The 25,374-nt window shown below is 45.9% G+C and overlaps 2 protein-coding genes across 9 annotated transcripts in view; one reads left to right on the top strand and one right to left on the bottom strand.

The window, feature by feature from the left end:
• Positions 1-7,706, top strand: part of MBP (myelin basic protein) — a 156,549-nt gene extending 148,843 nt beyond the window's left edge. For 4 of the 5 annotated variants that reach the window (XM_063795486.1, XM_063795485.1, XM_016933209.3 and 1 more), the window contains 2 exons: positions 1,491-1,610; positions 6,071-7,706. In XM_063795486.1, coding sequence (XP_063651556.1) covers positions 1,491-1,610; positions 6,071-6,115 — 165 coding nt within the window. In that variant the 3' untranslated portion in view covers positions 6,116-7,706. 5 annotated transcript variants of the gene reach the window in all.
• Positions 7,707-16,095: 8,389 nt separating this feature from the next.
• The window catches only part of ZNF236 (zinc finger protein 236), a 148,347-nt gene continuing 139,068 nt past the window's right edge, over positions 16,096-25,374 (bottom strand). For 3 of the 4 annotated variants that reach the window (XM_016933929.4, XM_016933931.4, XM_016933930.4), the window contains one exon: positions 16,096-18,413. In XM_016933929.4, coding sequence (XP_016789418.1) covers positions 18,289-18,413 — 125 coding nt within the window. In that variant the 3' untranslated portion in view covers positions 16,096-18,288. The remainder of the gene's footprint in view (positions 18,414-25,374) is intronic. The other variant, XR_010152003.1, reaches the window with a different exon arrangement.

The raw sequence follows: 25,374 nt of genomic DNA, 5'->3' as shown, positions 1-25,374 counted from the left end.
TAAATAAGAGATGGGCTAGGTTGGTCAAGGTCCTCCCTGTCCTAAAACACTTTAATGAAATGGAAGAAAGGCTGCAGGCTGATAGAGGAGGGACAGTCTGGTTTGGTTCCCTCAAGTCTTCAGGAGAGGGCTCAAGGACAGTCTCCCATTTCTTGTTGGCAAAATGTAAAGTGCAGTCTGGACCCTGTCCATTGAGTAGAGACTCAGGAGGCCAACCAAGATCCCTGAAAAGCTAACAGCGTGGTCAGCCTTCCCACAGACAGTGCACCTACCGTGGGAGGACACTTCGCCCCCCATTGTTAACGTCCACCGCGCCCAGACTCCCACAGCGAGCTCCTTCCCTTCCTCCCCATGTTTGCAGTGGAGTTCCCACTCGAGAAGACAGCACAGTAGCAAGTAGAGGCTGGTCCTGGGACACTCGCACCCATGTGTGTCAGGAAGCCCCTGCGATCACACGGCCCATGAGGAAGCCAGAGGGGCTGCTGGGGCTGATGAGGCCAGGGCAGGGCGGCCTGCTCTTCCATAAATGACAGCTGGCACCAAAGCCCAGAGCTGGCAGCCTCCACCTGAGGAGTGGCATCTCCATGAACGGCTTGTGTTCTCGCACAACCCCATTGCGTAGATGAGGAAACTGAAGCTCAGAGAGGTTCCTGCCCTTGCCCAAGGCCACACAGCCGGATGAGCTAGAAAGGTGCTAGGAGACTCGGAGGTGGGGGAGCTGAGACGCTGTCCCGCTGCTGCCAGGATGCGGCCGCCCCCCGTGCCAGCCAGGCCTGCCTCCTCCCTCTGTCCGGCTCAGCAGCCCCGGCCTCCTGTTGCTCCCAGTCCGAGCTATGGCCAAGGGAGACTGATTCCTGCTCACCCTGGGAGAGAGCTCAGGATTTTGTCTCAAAACCTTATAAAAGATACGAGGCTCGACATTTTACTAAGGCCGAGGACTCTTGATCTCCCAGACAGATCCTAGAACCACAGGGCACATGTGACCAGAATCCAATCTGTGCAAATCAATCAGCAAAAGGAGCCCCCAGCAAAGGCGCAGGCCGGGGCCTCCGGGGACCGGCACCTACACACCGCACAGCCCCCCAGGGTCCGAGTCCTCCAAACACGTGTAGGCAGGAGCCTCCTTACCTTGATTTGCTTGATGTTTGCTAATCTTCTCTTGAACACCCCACAGCGTGAAGGTAAGCAACTGTTCCCTAAACGACTTAGATCCTTAAAATATGTGTGGTCGGGCCGCATATCTCATGAGAGAGCCTCCGCCCAAACCAGAGCCCTCCTCTCTCTGCGGCCAACACCCTGGTAGACCTGGGGGAGCAGCCTCTCCCGCCCCCACCCCCTCAGCGCGGTGCTGGCCCGTGGCTCCTGAACCACTCACCAGTCCAGTCCGGGGCCTGGGCCCTTCCCCGGGGCCCTGGTGGCAGCTCCCAGTGGCTCAAGCAGCGTGCCCAGCACCGCGGGTGGAGGCTGAGCTCCGTGGTCTTCTCTTGCAGGGGGCCGAAGGCCAGAGACCAGGATTTGGCTACGGAGGCAGAGCGTCCGACTATAAATCGGCTCACAAGGGATTCAAGGGAGTCGATGCCCAGGGCACGCTTTCCAAAATTTTTAAGCTGGTAAGGTACCCTCTGCTCAGCTCCACTGAGCGGGGACTAAGGGGTCCCAGAATCCCCAACTAAGCTGAGTACAAGGGTGGCTGCCGCCTCTGGCTCAGCCGCACTGTGCCCTGGACGTGCTGTGTCCCAGCAGGCGTGCAGGGGCTCAGGTGGCATTGCCCACCCGCATTTACGCATGGATTTCCTCCGAGATGCATGTGAAGCCGGAGGTGCTTGAGGAAGGGCTGCGCCTGGGCTGGTTCAGGGGCCCTGGAGCAGGCGACTGACCTTGACTCTGGGGCAGGGCCCAGCTGGAGTCCAACTTGCTCATGCCCAGGGGTTGGGGCCCTCAGGGAGCTAAAGCAGGAGTCAAGCAGACGTGGGTGTCGGGGGGAGATCCCTGGAGCCACGGGAGGGGATGCCCAGGAGACCTCCAGGGAGTGGGGAGTGTCCCGTCGGCTCATGAGGACCTGGAACCAGACCCAGGACGAATGCCAGGCCCGCTGTTTATAAGCTCTGTCTCTGAGACTCGGTTTTCTCATCTGTAAAATGGAGGTAACCCGCCCACTCAGCTCACAAAATCGCTGTGAAAGTAAAAGGTAGTGACAAACACAAAACGCGGCTGGCAGGTGCGCGGCTCGGATTCCTTAGATAAGCAGTCACCTTTATTATTGTTAAACGTCACCCAGAAAACCCTTAACTCTTAGACAGCGACTCTCATTAAGCAAAAGGGGAGGCACATGAAGCTCCAGGCAGGGCCGGGAGGGAACCGTGAAGCCAAAGGCTCTGGGAACCCCCAGGCACCTGCGTTTGCATTTTCATCCTGGAGGAGACCAGGCCTCTGGGGCTGCTCCCCGGGGTGCGGAGAGGAGGGATCTTTCTTGGTGTGTAACATACTCATTGATTCAGTCACCTGACCTTTGACTCCATGTATTTTTTTGAGTCTGGATGTGTGGTGTGCTCTGCCCAGCAGCTGGGATCCACATGAGCACAGACATGGTCCCCCCGCGTCCTTGGTGAGTGCAGAACCTCTGCCGTGAGCCTCGATTCTGGGAGGTTCTGGGAGGTTCTGTGGACAACAGGCGATTCAGGGCACAGCCCCTGCTCTTAAGGATAGCCGGTCTTAGGAGAAGCTTCTAATATGTGAAGTGAGCAGGGAGTAACTGAGCTGCTAAGTAAGCAGCTTTATGTCAGATGAAGTGGTAGGCAGGATCCACTCCTCAACGTAAATTCTGAGTTAAGAAAAAAATTCTCCAAATGGCGTGAACCCGGGAGGCGGAGCTTGCAGTGAGCCGAGATCGCGCCACTGCACTCCAGCCTGGGCAACAGAGCGAGACTCCGTCTCAAAAAAAAAAAAAAAAAAAAAAAAAAAAAAAAAAAAAAATTCTCCAAATATTCAAGTCTCAGGGCCATCATGCTGTACATTGCCGCAGTTCTGGGATGTGGCCACAAGAGGGCGGAGATGAGGCTCCCCGGGGAGCAGTGTCTGAACCCAGCACTGCAGTCAGGACGGCCCCGCCCCACCTGGCCAGCACGTCACCTGCCTCTGAATCGCCTGGGATGCACGCCCAGACCCCTGTCTGCGCTCCGCCACAGCCTCACTGAGTCAGAATGTCCAAGGGCGAACTAGTTGTTGCTAGTTGTGATGATTTTGCAGACACCGTGCTCACCTGGGAAACACGGATTCATCCCATCTGGATAACTAATTACTCCACTACCAGCTTAAGGGCTGTTAGACACACCGGGAGAGCTGAGTGCTGGCTCAGAGTTGATGGGAGGGCCCAGATGAGTGAGGGGCCCCATTTAGCAAATATTGTCCTTGCAATATATGCAAGGCTTACAACCAGTCACTCAAAGATGCTTGCAAGGCCAGAGCTTACCAAGACCACCCTGAGGAACAGAAAGCTGCATTTAGATCTGCACATTTACTGTGTGCAAATATAACCAGTGTACTATACACATGTGTTTCCTGAAATAAGTTCAGTATTTTCCCTGAACTTTTTTGTAAGAAGCTTTTAAAAATTATTTAATTTCTGTAGAGTTCAAGGGAAGCTTCAATGTATCAAAGCAAATTTCAAATCATATGGTTGTAATTAAATTTTACTGCATAAAAAGTTCATAACTGGCCTACTATGGCCATATGGCTGAATGAGTTGACTTGGAGCAGTTCCAATAGATTAATAAATCAGCTCCCCCAGAAATGAGGGGGTCTAGAGGCAGGCAGATGGAGAGGACAGGGACTTCATAGCATTTAACGTCATTTTACCATCTTTCCTTTCTGTTCTTTTTGGTGCTGTTGGAAATCAGTAGTGAGAGGAAAACACTCAAATCTGGAAGTCTAGCGCTGTCGGTAGGAACTGGGTAGAAAAAACTATGCATGTCCCCCCATCACTCGGAAACTACATCAGAACATCACAGGAGCATCCTGTTTCCATGTGCATTAATTTCCACGAACATACATGTGAATGTTTTCCCACCTGTAGTGTTGCTGTGGAGTTGTGAGATGTCAAAGTGGAGGCAAGAGTATCTGCCTTTTGCAGTAGGCTCTGTTCTTTTCCTGTCCTGAGAGAGGAGGTCAGTCTAACCCTCACCTTGTGAGTTCAGCCTTATACTGACCTGAGCCCAGGGTGGATCAGATGCTGAGATCATGTGACTCCAAGTTGCAAGACACGTCGTAGAGAGAAGCGTGGCTGTTGCATCCATGCAGGCTCTAATCCTGGCTCCTTCGGGCTGGCTGAGCTTTGGCTCCTGGGCTATAAAGAGAGGATGATAGGAACACCTACTCCAGGGGGTGCCGTGAGCACAAAAGAGAAAACGGGGAAAAACAGGTTTCCTGCATGATTAGTGCTCAACAAATTGTAGTTTCAATGATAAAAAGTAAAACCAATACACCCACCATTTTCAATGTGAAAAGGGGGCATCAAGAAAGTTAAGATTGTACCTCAGTAGGTTACCTTGCCAGAGGCTGCAGGGAACTTACTCCATTTCAGCACAGAAGCACTTTGTTTCATAGGACAGTGGTTCTACCACTTTCCAGGAAGTCCAAAGGCTGATCTCTTGGAAATGCAGCAAAAGGTGAGGTGAGTGCCAACTTCTGGGCTACTCCAGAGGGCAGCTCCAATGCCAGAGATGTTCAAGTTAAGCCAGGATCAAACAGGAAAAACCCACGCTCCCGAGGGAGAGGCTGGCCCTCGAGGGGCAGGGCCCTGCACCTGTCAGTCCCCAGGCCGGCAGGAGGCCTCCACGGTATGTGAGAAAGCTGCCTGTCTTGGGAGGGAAATCTCACTAGATGGTTCCTGAAGCGGCTTCACAGGCTAGCATTTCATAAACGTTTTCACTTGTGAAAACAAAAATCCCTTGGGTGAGTTGTGTAAGCACAACATAGAGGCTTGTTTATAATGCTACGTATGTACTTGGAAAACCCCCCAAGAAGTCAGAACTGTCACCTTGGTCTGTTAGCTGCGTTACTTGGAAGGATTCTTGGCGTCCGCGCTCTGGTTATTTGTGTTACTGGGCAGTGTGGAAGACGTAGAATTAGATGAGGACAGTGTTGGTTCGTTGCTCATCGGCCACGGGAAAGAGCATGTTTCTTTTCTATCTTGCTTTCTGGGGGCTCTTCGCCAAAACTGATCATTTCATAAAAGAGGGGAAACCCAAGGAGAGAGACTAAACTTTGAATAAAAATTTGAATGCAAAAAAAAGTGCAGTTCTGCTTTGTCAATCTAAGTGACATTCTGAGTGACCAACGCATGCCTCTTTCTAGAGGGATGGCCACGCCTGGCTACCTCCACACCGTGGGCCACAGCACACCTGTGCACCATCTCAATTAGCTGCCAACTCTCTTTTAAACATCGAAATTATTTGTCCCCCAAACGTGTAAATGCATGGTTTTAAGACCCCTTCAAGTCAAAGTTTGCAGACAAAGCTCTCTGTGCATTTGATTTGTCTGGTGTGGCAGATGAGATGGCACATAGGAGGGACGTCCCCAGGGATGGACACGTGGCTTTGCTCTTTGCTGGCGCGGCTTTGCTCTTTGCTGGCGCGTGTAGCAAGGGGTGTGCTAGGGTCCCTCCGAAAAAGAAGTTGCTCCTGTTGTCGCTGGCAGTTCCCCTCAGCTGCCCTGGAACCTCTAGCTGACGAGAAAAAGTGCTCATTCAAAGCAAAGCAATGGAGCGGCTGCACTTTCACCCAGAGAAGTGCAGCGTTGTTTTGCAGAGCAGTGGTTATGCCAGGCACCACTCCCTGGGGCCTGGGAATCCGATTCCAGTTCTCTCTCACAGAACTGGAAATTCAATTAGCATTTGCTGAGGGAGGTCAGGAGAAATGGAATGAAAAGACCAGCTCTCCGGGGTGCCATTTCTATTAGCAGATGAGAGAGACACCCAATGGCTCAGCATCCACCCGGGACCACAGAAGAGGGGATGCTGGTGTAGGGGGACCCTGCGGCACTCTCGTCCTAACTCCTCTCTCTTCCTTTTCAGGGAGGAAGAGATAGTCGCTCTGGATCACCCATGGCTAGACGCTGAAAACCCACCTGGTTCCGGAATCCTGTCCTCAGCTTCTTAATATAACTGCCTTAAAACTTTAATCCCACTTGCCCCTGTTACCTAATTAGAGCAGATGACCCCTCCCCTAATGCCTGCGGAGTTGTGCACGTAGTAGGGTCAGGCCACGGCAGCCTACCAGCAATTTCCGGCCAACAGTTAAATGAGAACATGAAAACAGAAAACGGTTAAAACTGTCCCTTTCTGTGTGAAGATCACGTTCCTTCCCCCGCAGTGTGCCCCCAGACGCACGTGGGTCTTCAGGGGGCCAGGTGCACAGACGTCCCTCCACGTTCACCCCTCCACCCTTGGACTTTCTTTTCGCCGTGGCTGCGGCACCCTTGCGCTTTTGCTGGTCACTGCCATGGAGGCACACAGCTGCAGAGACAGAGGACGTGGGCGGCAGAGAGGACTGTTGACATCCAAGCTTCCTTTGTTTTTTTTTCCTGTCCTTCTCTCACCTCCTAAAGTAGACTTCATTTTTCCTAACAGGATTAGACAGTCAAGGAGTGGCTTACTACATGTGGGAGCTTTTGGTATGTGACATGCGGGCTGGGCAGCTGTTAGAGTCCAACGTGGGGCAGCACAGAGAGGGGGCCACATCCCCAGGCCGTGGCTGCCCACACACCCCAATTAGCTGAATTCGCGTGTGGCAGAGGGAGGAAAAGGAGGCAAACGTGGGCTGGGCAATGGCCTCACATAGGAAACAGGGTCTTCCTGGAGATTTGGTGATGGAGATGTCAAGCAGGTGGCCTCTGGACGTCACCGTTGCCCTGCATGGTGGCCCCAGAGCAGCCTCTATGAACAACCTCGTTTCCAAACCACAGCCCACAGCCGGAGAGTCCAGGAAGACTTGCGCACTCAGAGCAGAAGGGTAGGCGTCCTCTAGACAGCCTCGCAGCCGCGCCAGTCGCCCATAGACACTGGCTGTGACCGGGCGTGCTGGCAGCGGCAGTGCACAGTGGCCAGCACTAACCCTCCCCGAGAAGATAACCGGCTCATTCACTTCCTCCCAGAAGACGCGTGGTAGCGAGTAGGCACAGGCGTGCACCTGCTCCCGAATTACTCACCGAGACACACGGGCTAAGCAGACGGCCCCGTGGATGGAGACAAAGAGCTCTTCTGACCATATCCTTCCTAACACCCGCTGACATCTCCTTTCGCGCCTCCCTCCCTAACCTACTGACCCACCTTTTGATTTTAGCGCACCCGTGATAGGCCTTCCAAAGAGTCCCACGCTGGCATCGCCCTCCCCGAGGACGGAGATGAGGAGTAGTCAGCGTGATGCCAAAACGCGTCTTCTTAATCCAATTCTAATAATTCTGAATGTTTCGTGTGGGCTTAATACCATGTCTATTAATATATAGCTTCGATGATGAGAGGGTTACAAAGAACAAAACTCCAGACACAAACCTCCAAATTTTTCAGCAGAAGCACTCTGCGTCGCTGAGCTGAGGTCGGCTCTGCGATCCATACGTGGCCGCACCCACACAGCACATGCTGTGACGATGGCTGAACGGAAAGTGTACACTGTTCCTGAATATTGAAATAAAACAATAAACTTTTAATGGTATTTGCATGGGTGTCTTCTTTTGTGTTCCGGGCTGTAGCACACAGGCCCACATCAAGCGAGAGCCAGGTGTGCAGAGCAAATGTGACTCGGTGCCTCTGGGTCTTGAGGCAGGGCTGCCTGGTGGTGCCTGTTGGAGGGGGCATCCCTATCAGAGGGTCGATGGCTACTGAAGAAAGTGGAACAGAGGTAGTTGTTAGGGCACTGATTCTCTCACCAGGAAAAAAATATTTAGTGTCTCTGAAGACAAGCTTCCAAGTCTGTCTGTGTTCTGCTGTGTGGCTAGTGTACACACCCTGCAGATGTGAACCCAGGAGTCTTGGACGTGTTCCCCTTGCCACCTTTTTCTCTGAAAGCATGAAAGAGCGTGAAGCGATGTTTTACTTATAGTTGCCTTTGGTTACAAGAATTTTTCTTCAAAAAGATAGACGAAAGTCTCTTTTGTTTTTCCTTTTTCTTTTTTTTGAGACAGGATCTTACTTTGTCACCCAGGTTGGAGTGCAGTGCTGCAATCTTGGCTCACTGCAGCCTTAACCTCCCAGGCTCAAGCTATCCTCCTGCCAAAGCCTTCCACATAGCTAGGACTACAGGTACACGCCACCACACCCAGCTAAAATTTTTGTATTTTTTGTAGAGACGGGATCTCGCCATGTTGCCCAGGCTGGTCTCATCCTGACCTCAAGCAGATCTACCCACCTCAGCCTCCCAACATGCTAGGATTACAGGCGTGAGCCACCGCACCCAGCCTTTGTTTTGCTTTTAATGGAACCACCAGTTCCCCTCCGTGTCTCAGCAGCAGCTGTGAGAAATGCTCTGCATCTGTGACCTTTACGAAGGGGAACTTCCATGCTGAATGAGGGTAGGATTACATGCTCCTGTTTCCCGGGGGTCAGAGAGCCTCAGACTCCAGCATGATAAGCAGGGTGAGAAGCTTGAGAATATGATTGCATTCATTGCAATAGCAGGAAAAACTGCCGAGGCTGGAGGCACGGCCACCTGAGCTCGCCTAGCAGGCGTGGCAGACAGAAAGCCCACGTTCACTGGCTACACTTCTCTGCCCAGACCCCTTCCAACTGAGGAATTTGGAAAATCATGCAAAGATAATTACATTTTAAAAATTGTATTCTTTTCATTGGCAAGTCTATCTTAATGTAACATATGTGGAAAATGCATTAAAAGGCAAACCAAGGGTACATCATAAGCTAGCATTCACCATGACAGTACAATACTTGGGTGAGTATTTTTAAATAAAACACAGCAAGATAGGAACTGAGCCAGGGAGCTTGTGTGCTCACTGAACGCTTGCCTGAAGTGGCCCGCCTACTTTCTCCTGAAGGTGACTGGAAATTAACTTACCAGGCTGAGAGCCAAGAGGAGGGGCTGCTGGAGCCCCAGCCTCATGGACGCAGACGCCCTTCCCCACCACCCGCGCAGCCTGTCAGGACCTTCCCCATGGCCTGCGCAGGCTGTCAGGACCACAGTCAGTCAGTAGAGGCTAGAGGGGCCATGAGGGTCTGTGGAACTGAACATAGAAAGCCGTAGTGATCACGCTTCCAACTGCCAGCCACACCCTGCCATTCAGAGCTGGCCTGCCTGTCTGTAGGGGCAGGGAATGCGTATGAAATTGATAGGGCAGCCTCTGAGCTTGGTGCATGAAGTACCTGGCACGGAGGAAATGAAATCTCTGCAGAGGGCTGATGATGAGGAGCCAGTCAAGAAGTGAGCAGAGCAGGTGCTGGTTTAGCTCAGGAGACGCCGTGATGAATGACTCTGCCTGGGCCATGAACTATAAATTGAAATTGGGATTATGTGAGAAGAAAGAACCAGGGACTGAGGGAGAAACTGCAAAACAGTGAGTGAAAAGTTCTCTCATAGCAATTTTTACAGAAGACAGCGAAGGCATCAGTTAATTTTGGGTGTTTGTTTGTTAGTCTGCTTAGGAAGCCATAAGAATACTACAAACTGGGTGGCTTAAACAACAGACAGTTATTTTCTCAGTTCTAGAGGCTGCAAGTCCAAGATGAAGGTGTCGGTTTCTGGTGAGGCCTCTCCTTCGCTTGCAGACGGCCGCCTTCTTGATGCATCCTCACACGGCAGAGAGAAGGACCTCGGGTGTCTCTTTCTCATCTAAGGACCCCAGTCTTACTGGATAAGAGCCCTGGCCTTACGACCTCATTGAACCTGAATTCCCTCCTTAAAGCCCCTATCTCCAACCTGAATTCCCTCCCTAAAGCCCCTACCTATCTATCTATCTCATCTCCAAACACAATGGCATTGGGAGTGAGAGCTTCAAAACACACATTGTGGGAGGACACAGTTCCATCCATAACAGAAATATATTTTCCCTCATGCAACAACAAATATTTTCTAAGCCACCATTTGGCAAGATGTTATAATTAAATCCAAGACTCTGCAGTACTCTTGCCTCTTTGCCAAAAAAACATAATATGAAGTGAAGCACGCTGGCATATTTCTCTATTGTGATTCCTCTATTGTAAATAGTCACTGAAATCCTAAACGATAGGATATGAAGGCAAGGTTGACCCAACAGCACAGGCAAGGCTGTGTGGCTTGTTAACCACCACAGCTCACTCCAGCACAAGATGCCGGAGCAACTTCGTGTGACCGCACCTGCCATAGAAGGAAAATGAGTGGTCTGGTTTTTCAGAAACAGCCTGATTGCAACCGGCACTCTCATCCACCTTCTAGGCACCTCCAACCTCGTCTCAGTGACGCAGGCCAGGGCTCCTCCTTCTACAGCCCCTCACCTCGACTTCCCACCACCGGGAAATGGCTTGTTTATCCAGCTCCAGAATCTTACAAGTTCCTGGAGCTCACTAACAGGTCGAGACTCAAGGGCATCCATGAAACAGTGACTCCTTCCACTACCGCCAGCACCAGCCAGGGCCCCTCCACCTCTCAGCTAAGTTCCCGCTTCTGATTTAAAGTTCATGTGAAAACTAGAGATGATCCTGAGTCGGAATCTAGCTTCCAACGTGGTGGCCAGGCTGTTAGCTCACCAGGGGTCAGCGGCCTGCCTGCCTGCATTACCACAGGTTGTGGCAAAAGCCCTTAAGATCATGTCCCCGCCACACAGGTTGGGCAGCTTTCAGGTCTCCTGGGAGACAGTTTCATCTGTACCGTGGCAAGCAAACTTCAGAGCTATAAGCAGTACCAGGCTATGGCAAGTGTGGTGTGCTAGGAAGACACCGTCACTCAGACATGGGCAGCGCGTGAGTGGGGTCTACGGAGGCCTGCACATGGAGACGTGGGCAGCACGTGAGTGGGGTCTACGGAGGCCTGCACATGGAGACATGGGCAGCGCGTGAGTGGGGTCTACGGAGGCCTGCACATGGAGACGTGGGCAGCACGTGAGTGGGGTCTATGGAGGCCTGCACGTGAAGAGTTCTCAGTTCTTGCCTTACAGCTTTTCTGTAAGCTTGAAACTGCTTTAAAAAAAAAAAAAAAAGGCTGAGCACAGTGGCTCATGCCTGTAATCCCAGCACTTTGGGAGGCCGAGGTGGGCAGATCACCTGAGGTCAGGAGTTCAAGACCAGCCTGGCCAACATGGTGAAACCCCGTCTCTACTAAAAATACAAAAATTAGCCAGGTGCAGTGACGCGTGCCTGTAATCCCAGCTACTCAGGAGGCTGAGGCAGGAGAATCACTTGAACCTGGGAGGCGGAGGTTGCAGTGAGCCGAGAGGATGCCATTGCACTCCAGCCTGGGCAACAGAGCAAGACTCTGTCTCAAAAAAAAGAAAAGAAAAGAAAAGGGCAAAGACTTGGCGTTACTAAAGTTGAGAAGCATGATTGAAAGGTAACTAGAAAATGTGCATGGTGAAGAGTATCTTCAGCCAGGAGCAGTGGCTCCCACCTGTACTTTCAGCTGCTCAGGAGGCCAAGGCGGGGAGATCACTTGAAGCCAGGACATTGAAACCAGCCTGGCTAACATAGCAAGACCCTGTCTCTAACAAAATAATGAAAATTAGCTGGGTGTGGGGTGTGCACTGGTAGTCCCAGCTACTCGGCAGGCTGAGGTAGGAGGATCACTGAATCCAGGAGGTCGAGGCTGCAGTGAGCCATGATCTGCACTCCAGCCTGGGTGACAAAGTAAGAGCCTAACTCAAAAATAAAAGGAGCATCTCAAGGCAGATGGCCAGCTGTTGTCCATCTCTACCCAGAACTACTAAAAAACTGGCTGAGATAACATCAAAGTGAGCTGTCTCACGTTAAATATAAGAATTTCTTTCTTATAGAGCTTGGTTACCAAGGTAACCAATGATCTCTTTGTTCTAATTACTAAAATAGTAACGTAAAACTCTCTTCATTGGCCCAGAATAATAACACTGGGGAAGCATCTGTTAATTGGTAGAAGGGGCGTGTGAGGCATCTCCGTGGATGTGCACTGTGTCATCTGTCATTCTTTCTGTAGTGCCTTAAGGGACTGAATGTTTCAAAGGTGCCAGGTCACAAGAGAAGGTCCTCAATGATGGGGGCAGCACTGTGGGCGGTGAGGAATAATCAGTAACATTTATTTTAACAACTTCCAGGCATACTGTAAGCTGAGCCAGGGCTGACCACGGTGTCAGCAGCCATGAAGCATCGCAGGTTCTCCCCACTTTCCTTTCAGGACAGCCTGCCAGCCTCCTGGCTGCTGGCAGAGGACGTGGGCTCCGGGGTGACAAAGGGGATTTCAGTCACAGTAACAGGAGTAGCCGCCAGAGGGTCAGCATTTGTTTGAACATCTGAGCCCCCAGCCCCAAAGTGGGACGCAAAGTGGGCCAGGAGATGCCTGCACACACAGTGGGTGGTGTGGTGGCGGAGGGGCCTGAGCTTGAGGAGCGGACTTTCAGCTGCTCAGGAGGCCAAGACGGGGGTCACTTGAAGTGCACCTGCCTGGCCTTTGGTACGGAGGGCAACAGTGTCTTGATTACACTGATCAGTAAGCAAGCGTCCCTTCGTGCTGGAGAAAGAGGCCATCACCATCTCCCCAGGCTGCGCTCTGTACAAACAGCCCAACAAGAGCATGTGGATATAACACAAAGAAATGCAAGGGGCCCATGCAGAGTGATTCCCAATACCATGTGGTCAGTTAACTGGGAATAGAAGTAGAAGGCAGAGCTGGAAAGAAAGAAAGAAAATCAACTAACCCCAGGGACGAGGAGCCAGGTCTAGAGAATGTGACTGGCTGGCCCAGGGACAGGCAGCCGTCAAGAGGCAGAGTTCGTCTGAGTGGGGCCCACGCCACCTCCCTCGCAGCATTGAGAGCGCACAGCACACTTGCAGGTACAAGCCTTTGCTTGTGCTTAAGGGACAGCACTCTATTCGCTATCACAGGGAGTCCAGCCTCTGGGTAAAACTCACCTGGAAAAGCACTGCCAATAGTTGAGATGATCCATCGTAGTGGGATCCAAAGCGCTTCCCTCACCCACTCTATTTCAAAATCTATCAGAGCAATATGCCTCCTACAAAGAAAGAAAGAAGCGAAAAGAACAGTAAAGCAATTTCTTACCATTCCCTCTTAGCCACATTCAGGAAGTCAACATCACTTTAATTTTTTCAGTCCAAAAATACGTGGAGTCCCTACTCAGTGCCAAGAAAACATATATTAAAATCTCTTGTTTCAACAGGATGATGACTCTCTCAATTACCAACTTCTCTAACAGTTTGGAAATGTAAGGCATAGTAAAATAGATGAATATATCTTTACAAAGAGCCCGACGACACAAAATAACTCCATGGATGCTTCTGGGAAGTCCAGGATCTGGCATCTCTCATAAACACACACGCTGATATTATGATGGATGCGCACGGCATTTCAAGTCACTCTTTAATACCTTTCAAACGAGAGAAAGCAGAGAGCAGGAATCTGGGACATCCTCCAGGATTTACATGCCGTGGGCTTGAATATGTTGCCAACTCAGCATTGCTCTATTGTGTTAAACCATGGCAAACGTGACCTAGAGGAAGTGTCCGCCTTCAAACAGTGATAACTCACCCAAAACCCAAAGAAGTAAATATACAGGAGTTTTAAAATAATACAAAGACTATTTTTATTATTTTTAAAGCCAGCACGGTGGCTTTTGGCATCACCATCCATTTCTAATACAAAACTGGATTAAATAAATATCATCCAATGTATAAATAGATCATGAAACAATTGTGAAAAAGAGAATTCTTCTGTAATTAAAAAAAATTAACTTTAAAAATTTTCTTTAGTGGTGAATCGAGAATAAATCCCTATGTCACTTGAGAATTTGTCAATTATGATACAAATCTTGATAGAATACGTCTTCATGCTGTAAAGTGTTACACATAAAAGATGAAAAATCTCTTCTGACTGCCTGTTGCTCCTGCCATTCATACTAATCTTCATTTTTTCTTAGTTGTTAGTCATCCATATAAAGAACTGCCCCAATGCCTCTGTGTAAGGAGGGTGAGTGTGAGGGTGTGTGGGTGAGTGTGAGGGTGAGTGCGTGGGTGTGAGTGTGAGGGTGAGGGTGAGTATGTGCTCATCCGTGCATGGGGGCCTGAGGAGGGGAATCCGTTTGGACAGGGCCAGCCACCAAACAGGACATGTTGTGACAAGCCACACCATGACAAAGAACATGTCTGTGCTAGGAATATGTGGGCATCTGGCCCACGAAAAGCTCTGTGGTTCCCACTTTCTCCACAATGAAGAAGATGCCAGCTCAGTGGCCTTTGGCATATGATCTTTTCATTAGAATATGGGAAAGGTGTAGAGGCCCCAAGTACAGATACGACATTAAATTGGGTGATGTGTGTAGGTGCTTTTGAAATTTTATTCTAAAAAATCCAAAGTGCCTAAGTTACGTGAACATAGATTAAGTGACACAAAAAGAACGTTTCCTTCAGAAGTATCCGCCACATAATCTCATCTCTGCCTCACTTACTTCCTATGCAGTAGGTCTTAGAAAAGGGATACATTCGCAACGATCAATCCTTGGATTAACTTTTTTTAGTGAGGGAAGGGCACGGTATTAATTTTGAAATAAGCTTCAGAAAAAAATGTAAGAAGCAGGCATGAGATAGCCTTAATATACACTAGAAAGCAGTTCTATATATCTTACCTATTTCCTTTAAAAATCTTATGTACATAAATCTTGAAATTGATTTACATGCCAAACTATTTTATCTTGAATATTTCCAAACATAAATCTGTGTGATGGTCATTTCATGTTAAAATGTGTATCTTAATGAGTTACAAATATTCTTCTAAAATGAGGAAAACCCACAGCAAGAAAAGAAATCCACTTCTACTTTTAAGAATTGTGTACCTGTGCTGACACAGGCGTCTCTTGTAATAAATGTGATATGAGTTCAAAAGAAAACACAGAACACTAGCTATAATTTCAAAGATCAAGTTTCCTTAAAATATTACAACAGGGGAGTAGAAAATATGCACGAAGGAAACATCCCCTAGTTAAGTGCCAGACAAGCACTGATGTTCATGTCCCACCAGCAGAACACTGTCAGGAAGAGGAGAGCGGCGTTTGATGAGCCTCCCACTGACCTGGCTGCAAGCTGTGAGATGCCATGTCATAGCATTTCTTCTATTTAGATATTTTCTAAGTGCCTCAAGTTTTTCAAAGGGGAAAAAGTAGAGCTTGATGGGGGTGGGGTAGCATTTCAATCTGCATGTTTGAAAACATGTCTTCATTTTCATCTATTGCCATTCTATGGAAACGCAGCCGCTTGGGCATTATCTAGCAGGTGGGACTCCACACATGCTACGTGCCTCCTGCTTCCTCAGTACCTGCACCCCACCTTCACGTTCAGTATCTTTGCAAAGGCAATTCATTCTTTCAGCTTCAGTGCTTCATGGTTACTTGAGCACACAAGCAGGATCAAAACACTCAGGAACTTTCAAAAGGTTCCTCAATGACTGGGTGCCGTTGAATAAAGCAGCAAATGAAAGGGAACAGGAACAGTTCTGACACATGCACAGGGCACTGTGCTGACGCCCACGGCTCGCTGTCGCGGAGCCATGCCCTGATTTTGAAAGTCTGAAGCCTTTCCAGTGGACACTGCAGGGGTAAATGCCTCTGAACTTCACAGAGGTAAAGGAAAATACCACTAAAGTTTTCTCTTAAAAATATCGGAACTTGAAATTAATTTACATGCCAAACTGTTTTATCTTAAATATTTTCAAACGAAAAAAATTAATCACATTTCCTAACTTCATCTTTTATTTATAGTTATTCCAAAGCAGATATGCTATGATGAGATAGTTCTAAAAATACAGTTCTTTATCCTCAAAACCCTGGTTATACATGAGGCCTAGAAATCTCTTTTCTAGAATTTTTAAAACAACCAGTAAAATATAAAGATCAACCTGCACCCCACAAAGATTCAAGTAAAATTATGTCTTTTCAAAACCTTATATTTTCAAGGAATGTTCTGCAAAAAAAGCAGCTTTTATAATTAGGAAGTAAATCAAAATAATACATAAAATGTCTTGTGTTTGCTAATAAATTGAGAAAAGACACAAAATTGAATTATTGATATTTTCTTTTTCTTTAACCAAAATAAAAGTAGGCTCTAGATTCACCTGTTAAGGCCTTAAACAGTCAATTAACCAATACAATTCACCAAACTAGCTTTCTATACAATTAGGAATTAAACAACCCCTTTTAGAGATGTCCTGAGATGACATTTAATGCTAAAATCAAAATAAATAACCCAGCAAGAACAAAAGTTTAAAATTCCAATAATTTCCACTTTGGGGATATTTTTTCACCAAAATTAATCAACATTTCTAAAATATTTCAATACAAAATTATAAAATAAAAAGTGCATTAAAAGCAGAACCTTTAAAACTCTAGCACAATTACAGTTATTCTGCATATGCGGCTACAGCCAGGTTTACACACTGACATTCAAGGAAGGAAACCTCCGGATTGGTAAGAAGTCCAGTATCACAAGAATAAGTCAAATAAGGCTTTTCTTTTTCTTAAAAAAATATACAATACACAAAGCAGTTTGGAAAAGAAGTAATATTATTTAACAATTTTCTGACTTAAATATCTTCACGTAACAAAAGTTTTCATATCACCATCAATATTACTTATATACATATGCCAAAAGTGAACAACAACAACAAAAAAATCAAAAGATGCCGTTTCAAAATAACAGTAAAATGTCTATTTCTTTAGGAATCTGAAATGAGCTCCTCTCTTAATATACAAAGTCCATACAATATTTATAATAAAACTACTCTCTTCTGAAACCAAGGAGGCAATGAGAGAAAATAAAGGCAATTATTTTTCAGGAAAAAAAAAGTAAAACCCAGCTTTATATGACAATGAAAAAGATATCCATTTATGAATAAAATGAATACAATACTGATCTGAAGTGCTCGTGGGGAGGTGAAACTGACGCTCTTTCTGCAATTAGGACTAGTACTTATATTTACAAAATATACTGTTCAGCCACACAGAGGCCCATATATCTGTCTATGTACATATGTATTTATATATAGAACATATAAATAATTTCAAAGGAAAAATTAACATGAAGTAAAGAACCTTCCATCTTTGGAATGCTGTAGGAATGGCGTGCACGCACTCTGCCCAGCACGGGTGGGATTTGGTTTGGGACATGTTTTATGTGGCACCATTGACGATACTAAAGAATTCCCTGAAATCAAAAATACATCTGTTTATGCACGAAGAGAAAGTCATGGGGTTTTTACGGATTCTTGGCCTTAAGCTACAGATATGCTTCTTATTTGCTGGGGTGGACAGGGCCATGGTTGCTTGCTCCTTGCAGACGGTTCTGTGGTTTCCTACCTGCGATGTATGGCTTGTGCTTCTGCAATTATGTAACCCTGGACCTGAACACAGATTGATGCGGTAAGTGTGTCGCCAGCCCGTGTGGACAGCTGAATCCTTATTGGTGGGTCAGGTTTACTCGAGTCCCCATGTTGACGCCCCAGATACTGCATTCTTGTAACTAATGATTAAACATTTGTCATGGAGAGAATTGGTCCAGCCATCTCTCAAGGTATCAGTTATATTAACTTATGGTAGACTGAAAAGAGTCCATTTTGACTAATTTTCAAAATGCACAGAGAAGAGTGGAAAAAACTTCCCTGTGTGTTGTAACATTTTTTTTCTGAACTTCATGCCTCAATCTTACGCTTGCTTTGTAAGCTATGCTTCTTATAACCAGAAGCATGAAGGAAAATCTGACATACTTTTTCCATGTTAGCGTTTTTGTCTTTGCTAATACAAAGAAATCACACTACAATGATAGTAAGACCCAGTTAATTGCTTCGTGAACTAGACACACTAGCCACGGAGGAGACTGAGGAGGAAACTGCCTACGGTAGTACCTGAGTTCAGTGATTTGTAGACAAAAGAGAACAACGCGGTGACACTTTTCCCAGTTTTTTTTCCCTTTGAGTCTCTGAAAGACAATGATTCTTTAGATAATTTTATAGCTAAAAAGCTATTGTAGCATTTTTAACACTTGAAGCTTTAAAACAGAGATTCCAAGTGCTTTGCTCTTCACAAAATGTAACTTCAGAAACATTCTTAAAGGTGTACTTCCGACTCGCATCAGAAGACGTGGGTGAGGGTCTGCCACTCGCCGGCAGCCTCCTGCACCACCTCCTCCAGGTGGAGGGTCCGGCTCAGCTCCTCCCCGTCCTGCTCCGGGTGACCTGCGGACTCCTGCAGAGCTCCTGTTATGCAGACAAAGAAAACACAAGCAGCCTCAGACCTTCCAGAGCACAAAATGATTCCCATTTAAATAAAGACTTTCTGGTAGAAAGAGACAAGGAATTTCTAAAGTAATTTGCTTTTCATTCCAATGAAAAAAGAGTAATTTGAGCTGCAGGTGAAACAACTCTGCCGGCAGGACAGTAGTTACTGTTATGAGTATGAACGCACACACAGCACTGGTGATATGAGTGCACTCCTATGACAGCTACATTAACACAGCATCAGGAATGAGCAATAACCAACACACATGATTTCTATAATAAAAAGGAAAGCAGGAAGCACTACAGTGTAGATGTTAAAGAGAAAAATTACCCCTTTTTCCTTCCTCAAAAACTCCCCACAATAATAGTGTTCTGCCCTCGGGTTCCCTACACTGAAAGCCGTCGAGCTCCCCTCACAAAGTACCGCACCTCAAACAACCAAAGAACACCTGCAAGCCTCACAGAGCACACCACCACCTCCAACACCAAATCACAAATCTCACAGATCACATCACCACCTCCAACACCAAATCACAAATCTCACAGATCACACCACCTCCAACAACTAAATCACAAATCTCACAGATCACACCACCTCCAACAACCAAATCACAAATCTCACAGATCACACCACCTCCAACAACCAAATCACAAATGTCACAGATCACACCACTTCCAACAACCAAGTCACATAACTCAGAGCACACCACCTCCAACAACCAAATCAGAAATCTTACAGATCACACCACCTCCAACAACCAAATCACAAATGTCACAGATCACACCACCTCCAACAACAAATCACAAATGTCACAGATCACACCACCTCCAACAACAAATCACAAATGTCACAGATCACACCACCTCCAACAACAAATTACAAATCTCACAGATCACATCACCAACAAACAAATCACAAATCTCACAGATCACACCATCTGCAACAACCAAATCACAAATCTCACAGATCACACCATCTCCAACAACCAAAAATAAGTCTCATGGATCATATCAACTTCACCAACCAGATGACAAATCTCATGGAGCACACCACCTCCAACAACCAAATCACAAATCTCACAGATCACATCACCTCCAACAATCAAATAACACATCTCACGAATCACATCACCTCCAACAACCAAATAACACATCTCACGAATCACATCACCTCCAACAACCAAATAACACATCTCACGAATCACATCACCTCCAACAATCAAATAACACATCTCACGAATCACATCACCTCCAACAACCAAATAACACATCTCACGAATCACATCACCTCCAACAACCAAATAACACATCTCACGAATCACATCACCTCCAACAATCAAATAACACATCTCACGAATCACATCACCTCCAACAACCAAATAACACATCTCACGAATCCCATCACCTCCAACAACCAAATAACACATCTCACGAATCACATCACCTCCAACAACCAAATAACACATCTCACGAATCCCATCACCTCCAACAACCAAATAACACATCTCACGAATCACATCACCTCCAACAACCAAATAACACATCTCACGAATCACATCACCTCCAACAACCAAATAACACATCTCACGAATCACATCACCTCCAACAACCAAATAACACATCTCACGAATCACATCACCTCCAACAACCAAATAACACATCTCACAGATCACACCACCTCCAACAATCAAATAACACATCTCACGAATCACATCACTTCCAACAACCAAATAACACATCTCACGAATCACATCACCTCCAACAACCAAATAACACATCTCACGAATCCCATCACCTCCAACAACCAAATAACACATCTCACAGATCACACCACCTCCATCAAATAACACATCTCACGAATCACATCACCTCCAACAATCAAATAACACATCTCACGAATCACATCACCTCCAACAACCAAATAACACATCTCACGAATCCCATCACCTCCAACAACCAAATAACACATCTCACGAATTACATCACCTCCAACAACCAAACAAACCACAGATCTCACAGAGCATACCACCTCGAACAATCAAATCACACCCGCAAAATGCATGGAGCACACCAAGGGGTCTACTCAGACTTTAACATTTCTAGTTCCTTGCATAGCTACTGCCACCCTCTGAAACCTAGTCTAGGCCATCTATTGTCATTCCTTCCTCAGAGATGGATGCCACTGCTAGATTCTGTGTAGGAAACAAAGGTGAACAAGAGACAGACAAGCAGTAGGATCACACCCCAATATCCATACTCTGAAGGGCATGAACGTTAGCGAATCAAGAGAGAAACCAAGGCCCACGTGTTGTCTGTGCCAGGTCAACAGGATGCAGACAGGAGCAGTTGGTGCAGATTCTGTTTGCTCTGTGCCCCTGAGCACCGAGACAGCACCTGAACTGCATGCTGCAGGAAAAGGGGCTTCCAGACATGCTGTGAAGACAGACAGAGATGCTATTCTGGGCCTCTGACTGCCCAGGTGCTGAAGGCCCCTACAGAAAGCTCTGTCCAGTGAGAAACGAGCTGCTCAGAAATGCTGCGCTTGCTCAGGTTCTGGGCTGCCATTTTACTCCAATAAATTTCTGTGGCCTTGCCAAAATATAAATTTAATCTAATCAAAAGGCCAAAATATAAATTTAATCTAATCAAATTCTGTGTGTGTGTGTGTGTGTGTGTGTGTGTGAGAAGGGGGGCAGTCCATAGCCAACTTCAACAACTGCAAACACTAACTATTAAAGTAACAAAAGCACAGGCTTCCAGAGATCATGGCGGATGGGAGGCAGGACTAGACTGCTCCTCCGACTCAAAGGGACAGAGCAGCATGAGGAGGCTCGCATTGTGAATTTTTGCTCCCGAACAACTAGGGGAATAAATCAGGAAACCTGAGAGGGCCCACAGACTCTCTGAAGGAAGTGGATTGCTCCTGCAGGACCCAGGAGACACCCCAAATACTCAGCCACAGCAAGACCCGCCCAAGGAGAGTCTGAGCTCAGACACGCCTAGCCCAGCCCCCACCCAATGCTCCTTCTCTACCACCCCGGGAAGCGGGAAGCGAAGGCAAAGGGCATATACTCTTGGGAGGTCCAGGGCCCCGCCCACCACCTGTTCCTCCCTTTACTACCACAGCTGATGCTCTCTGGAAAGCACCACCTCCAGGCAGGAGGCGAACCAGCACAAAAATAGAGCATTAAACCACCAAAGCTAAGAACCCTCACAGAGTCCATTTCACCCCCCTGCCACTTCCACCGGAACAGGCACCGGTACCCATGGCTGAGAGACCATGAATGGTTCACATCACAGGACTCTGTGCAGACAACCCCTAGTACCAGCCCGGAGCCGGGTGGACTTACTGGGTGGCTAGACCAAGAAGAAAGGTAACAATCACTATAGCTCTGTTCTCAGGGAGCCACAGCCATAGGAAAAGGCGGGGAGTACTATATCAAGAGAACCCCGTAGGACCAAAGAATCTGAACAACAGCCTTCGGCCCTAGACCTTCCCTCTGACAGAGCCTACTCAAATGAAAAGGAACCAGAAAAACCAACTCTGGTAATATGACAAAACAAGGCTCTTTAACACCTCCCAAAAATCACACTAGCTCACCAGCAATGGATCCAAACCCAGAAGAAGTCCCTGATTTACCTGAAAAAGAATTCAGGAAGTTAGTTATTAAGCTAATCAGGAAGGTACCAGAGAAAGGTGTAGCCAAAGGTAAGGAAATCAAAAAAATGATATAAGAAGTGAAGGGAGAAATATTCAATGAAATTGATAGCATAAATAAAAAACAAGGAAAACTTCAGGAAACAATAGACATACTTATAGAAATGCAAAATGCTCTGAAAAGTCTCAGCAATAGAATAGAACAAGTACAAGAAAGAAATTCAGAGCTCGAAGACAAGGTCTTCGAATTAACCCAATCTAACACAGGCAAAGAAAAAAGAATAAGAAAATATGAACAAAGCCTCCAAGAAGTCTGGGGATTATGTTAAACGACCAAACCTAAGAATAATCGGCATTCCTGAGGAAGAAGAGAAATCTAAAAGTTTGGAAAACATATTTGGGGGAATAATCGAGGAAAACTTCCCCGGCCTTGCTAGAGACCTAGACATCCAAATACAAGAAGCACAAAGAACACCTGGGAAATTCACTGCAAAAATATCATTGCTTAGTCGCATTGTCATCAGCAACAGCAGCTAAAAAAGACAGAGGGACATTACATAATGATAAAAGGCGTTGTCCAACAGGAAAATACCACAATCCTAAACATACATGCACCTAACACTGGAGCTCCCAAATTTATAAAACAATTACTAATAGATCTAAGAAATGAGATAGACAGCAACATAATAATAGTGGGAGACTTCAATACTCCACTGACAGCACTAGACAGGTCATCAAGACAGAAAGTCAAAAAAGAAAAAATGGATTTAAACTATACCTTGGAACAAAAGGACTTAATAGATATATACCTAACATTCCATCCAACAACTGCAGAATATACATTATATTTAACAGCAGATGGAACTTTCTCTAAGACAGACCATATGATAGGTCACAAAATGAGCCTCAATAAATTTAAGAAAATTGAAATTATATCAAGCTCTCTCTCAGACCACAGTGGAATAAAACTGCAAATAAATTCCAAAAGGAACCTTCAAAACCATGCAAATACACAAAAATTCAATAACCTGCTCCTGAATGATCATTGGGTGAAAAATGAAATCAAGATAGAAATTAAAAAATTATTCGAACTGAACGACGATAGTGACATAACCCTTCATAACCTCTGGGATACTGCAAAGGCAGTGCTAGGAGGAAAGTTCGTAGCCCTAAATGTCTACATCAAGCCTGAAAGAGCACACACAGACAATCTAAGGTCACACCTCAAGGAACTAGAGAAACAAGAACAAACCAAAACCAAACTCAGCAGAAGAAAGGAAATAACCAAGATCAGAGCAGAACTAAATGAAATTGAAACAAACAAACAAAAGATAACTGAAACAAAAAGCTGGTTCTCTGAAAACATAAATAAAATTGATAGACCACTAGCAAGATTAACCAAGAAGAGAGGAAATCCAAATAAGCTCAATAAGAAGTGAAATGGGAGCTATCACAACTGACACCACAGAAATATAAAAGATCATTCAAGGCTACTATGAACACCTTTACACATATAAACTAGAAAACCTAGAAAGATGGATAAATTCCTGGAAAGATACAACCCTCCTAGCTTAAATCAGGAAGAATTAGATACCCTGATCAGACCAATAACAAGCAGCAAGATTGAAATAGTAATTTAAAAATTACCAACAAACCAAAGTCCACAACCAGATGGATTCACAGCAGAATTCTACCAGGCATTCAAAGGAGAATTGGTATCAATCCTTTTGACACTATTCCACAAGACAGAGAAAAAGAGAACCCTCCCTAAATCATTCTATGGAGCCAGTATCACCCAAATACCAAAACCAAGACAGGACATAACCAAAAACAAAACTACAGACCATTATCCCTGATGAACATAGATGCTAAAATCCTTAACAAAATACTAGCTAACCGAATCCAACACATATCAAAAAGATACTCCACCATATGATCAAGTGGGTTTCATACCAGGGATGCAGGAATGGTTTAACATATGCAAGTCGATAAATGTGATACACCACATAAACAGAATTAAAAACAAAAACCACATGATCATTTCTACAGATGCAGAAAAAACATCAGACAAAATCCAGCATCACTTTATGATTAAAACTCCCAGGAAAATCGGCATACAAGGGACATACCTCAATAATAAAAGCCATCTATGACAAACCCACAGCCAACATAATACTGAATGATGAAAAGTTAAAAGCTTTCCCTCTGAGAACTGAAACAAGACAAAGATGCCCACTCTCACTACTCCTCTTCAACATAGCAGTGGAAGTCCTAGCCAGAGCAATCAGAAAAGAGAAGGAAATCAAGAGCATCCAAATCAGTAAAGAGGAAGTCAAACTATCGCTGTTTGCTGATGATATGATTGTTTACCTAGAAAACCCAAAAGACTCTTCCAGAAAGCTCCTAGAACTGATGAAAGAATTCAGCAAAGTTTCCAGATAAAAAATTGATGTAAAGAAATCAGTAGCTCTTCTATACACCAACAGCAACCAAGCTGAGAATCAAATCAAGGAGTCAACCCCTTTTACAATAGCTGGAAAAAACAAAACAAAAACAAACAAACAAACAAAACCTTAGGAATACACCTAACCAAGGAGGTAAAAGACCTCCACAAGGAAAACTACAAAACACTGCTGAAAGAAATCACAGATGACCCAAACAAATGGAAACACATCCCATGCTCATGGTTGGGTAGAATCAATATTGTGAAAATGGCCATACTGCCAAAAGCAATCTACAAATTCATCGCAATTCCCATCAAAATACCAACATCATTCTTCACAGAATTAGAAAAAACAATTCTAAAATTGATATGGAATCAAAAAAGAGCTCACATAGCCAAAGTAAGACTAAGCAAAAAGAACAAATCTGGAGGCATCACATTACCTGATTTCAAACTATACTATAAGGTCATAGTCACCAAAACAGCATGGTACTGATAAAAAATAGGCATACAGACCAATGGAACTGAATAGAGAACCCAGAAATAAACCCAAATACTTATAGCCAACTGATCCTCAATAAGGAAAACAAAAACATAAAATGGGGAAAGGACACCCTTTTCAACAAACAGTGCTGGGATAATTGGCTAGCCACATGTAGGAGAATGAAACTGGAACTTCATGTCTCATCTTATACAAAAATCAACTCAAGATGGATAAAAAAAACTAAGACCTGAAACTATAAAAATTCTAGAAGATAAAGTTGGAAAAACCCTTCTAGACATTGGCTTCGGCAAGGACCAAGAGCACAAAAGTGAATGCAATAAAAACAAAGATAAAT

This window comes from Pan troglodytes, chromosome 17 (assembly GCF_028858775.2).
Source record: "Pan troglodytes isolate AG18354 chromosome 17, NHGRI_mPanTro3-v2.0_pri, whole genome shotgun sequence".
NCBI classification, from domain to species: Eukaryota; Metazoa; Chordata; class Mammalia; order Primates; family Hominidae; genus Pan; species Pan troglodytes.
The sequence above is the reverse complement of the archived record's forward strand: the minus strand, read 5'-3'. Positions and strand labels throughout refer to the sequence as shown.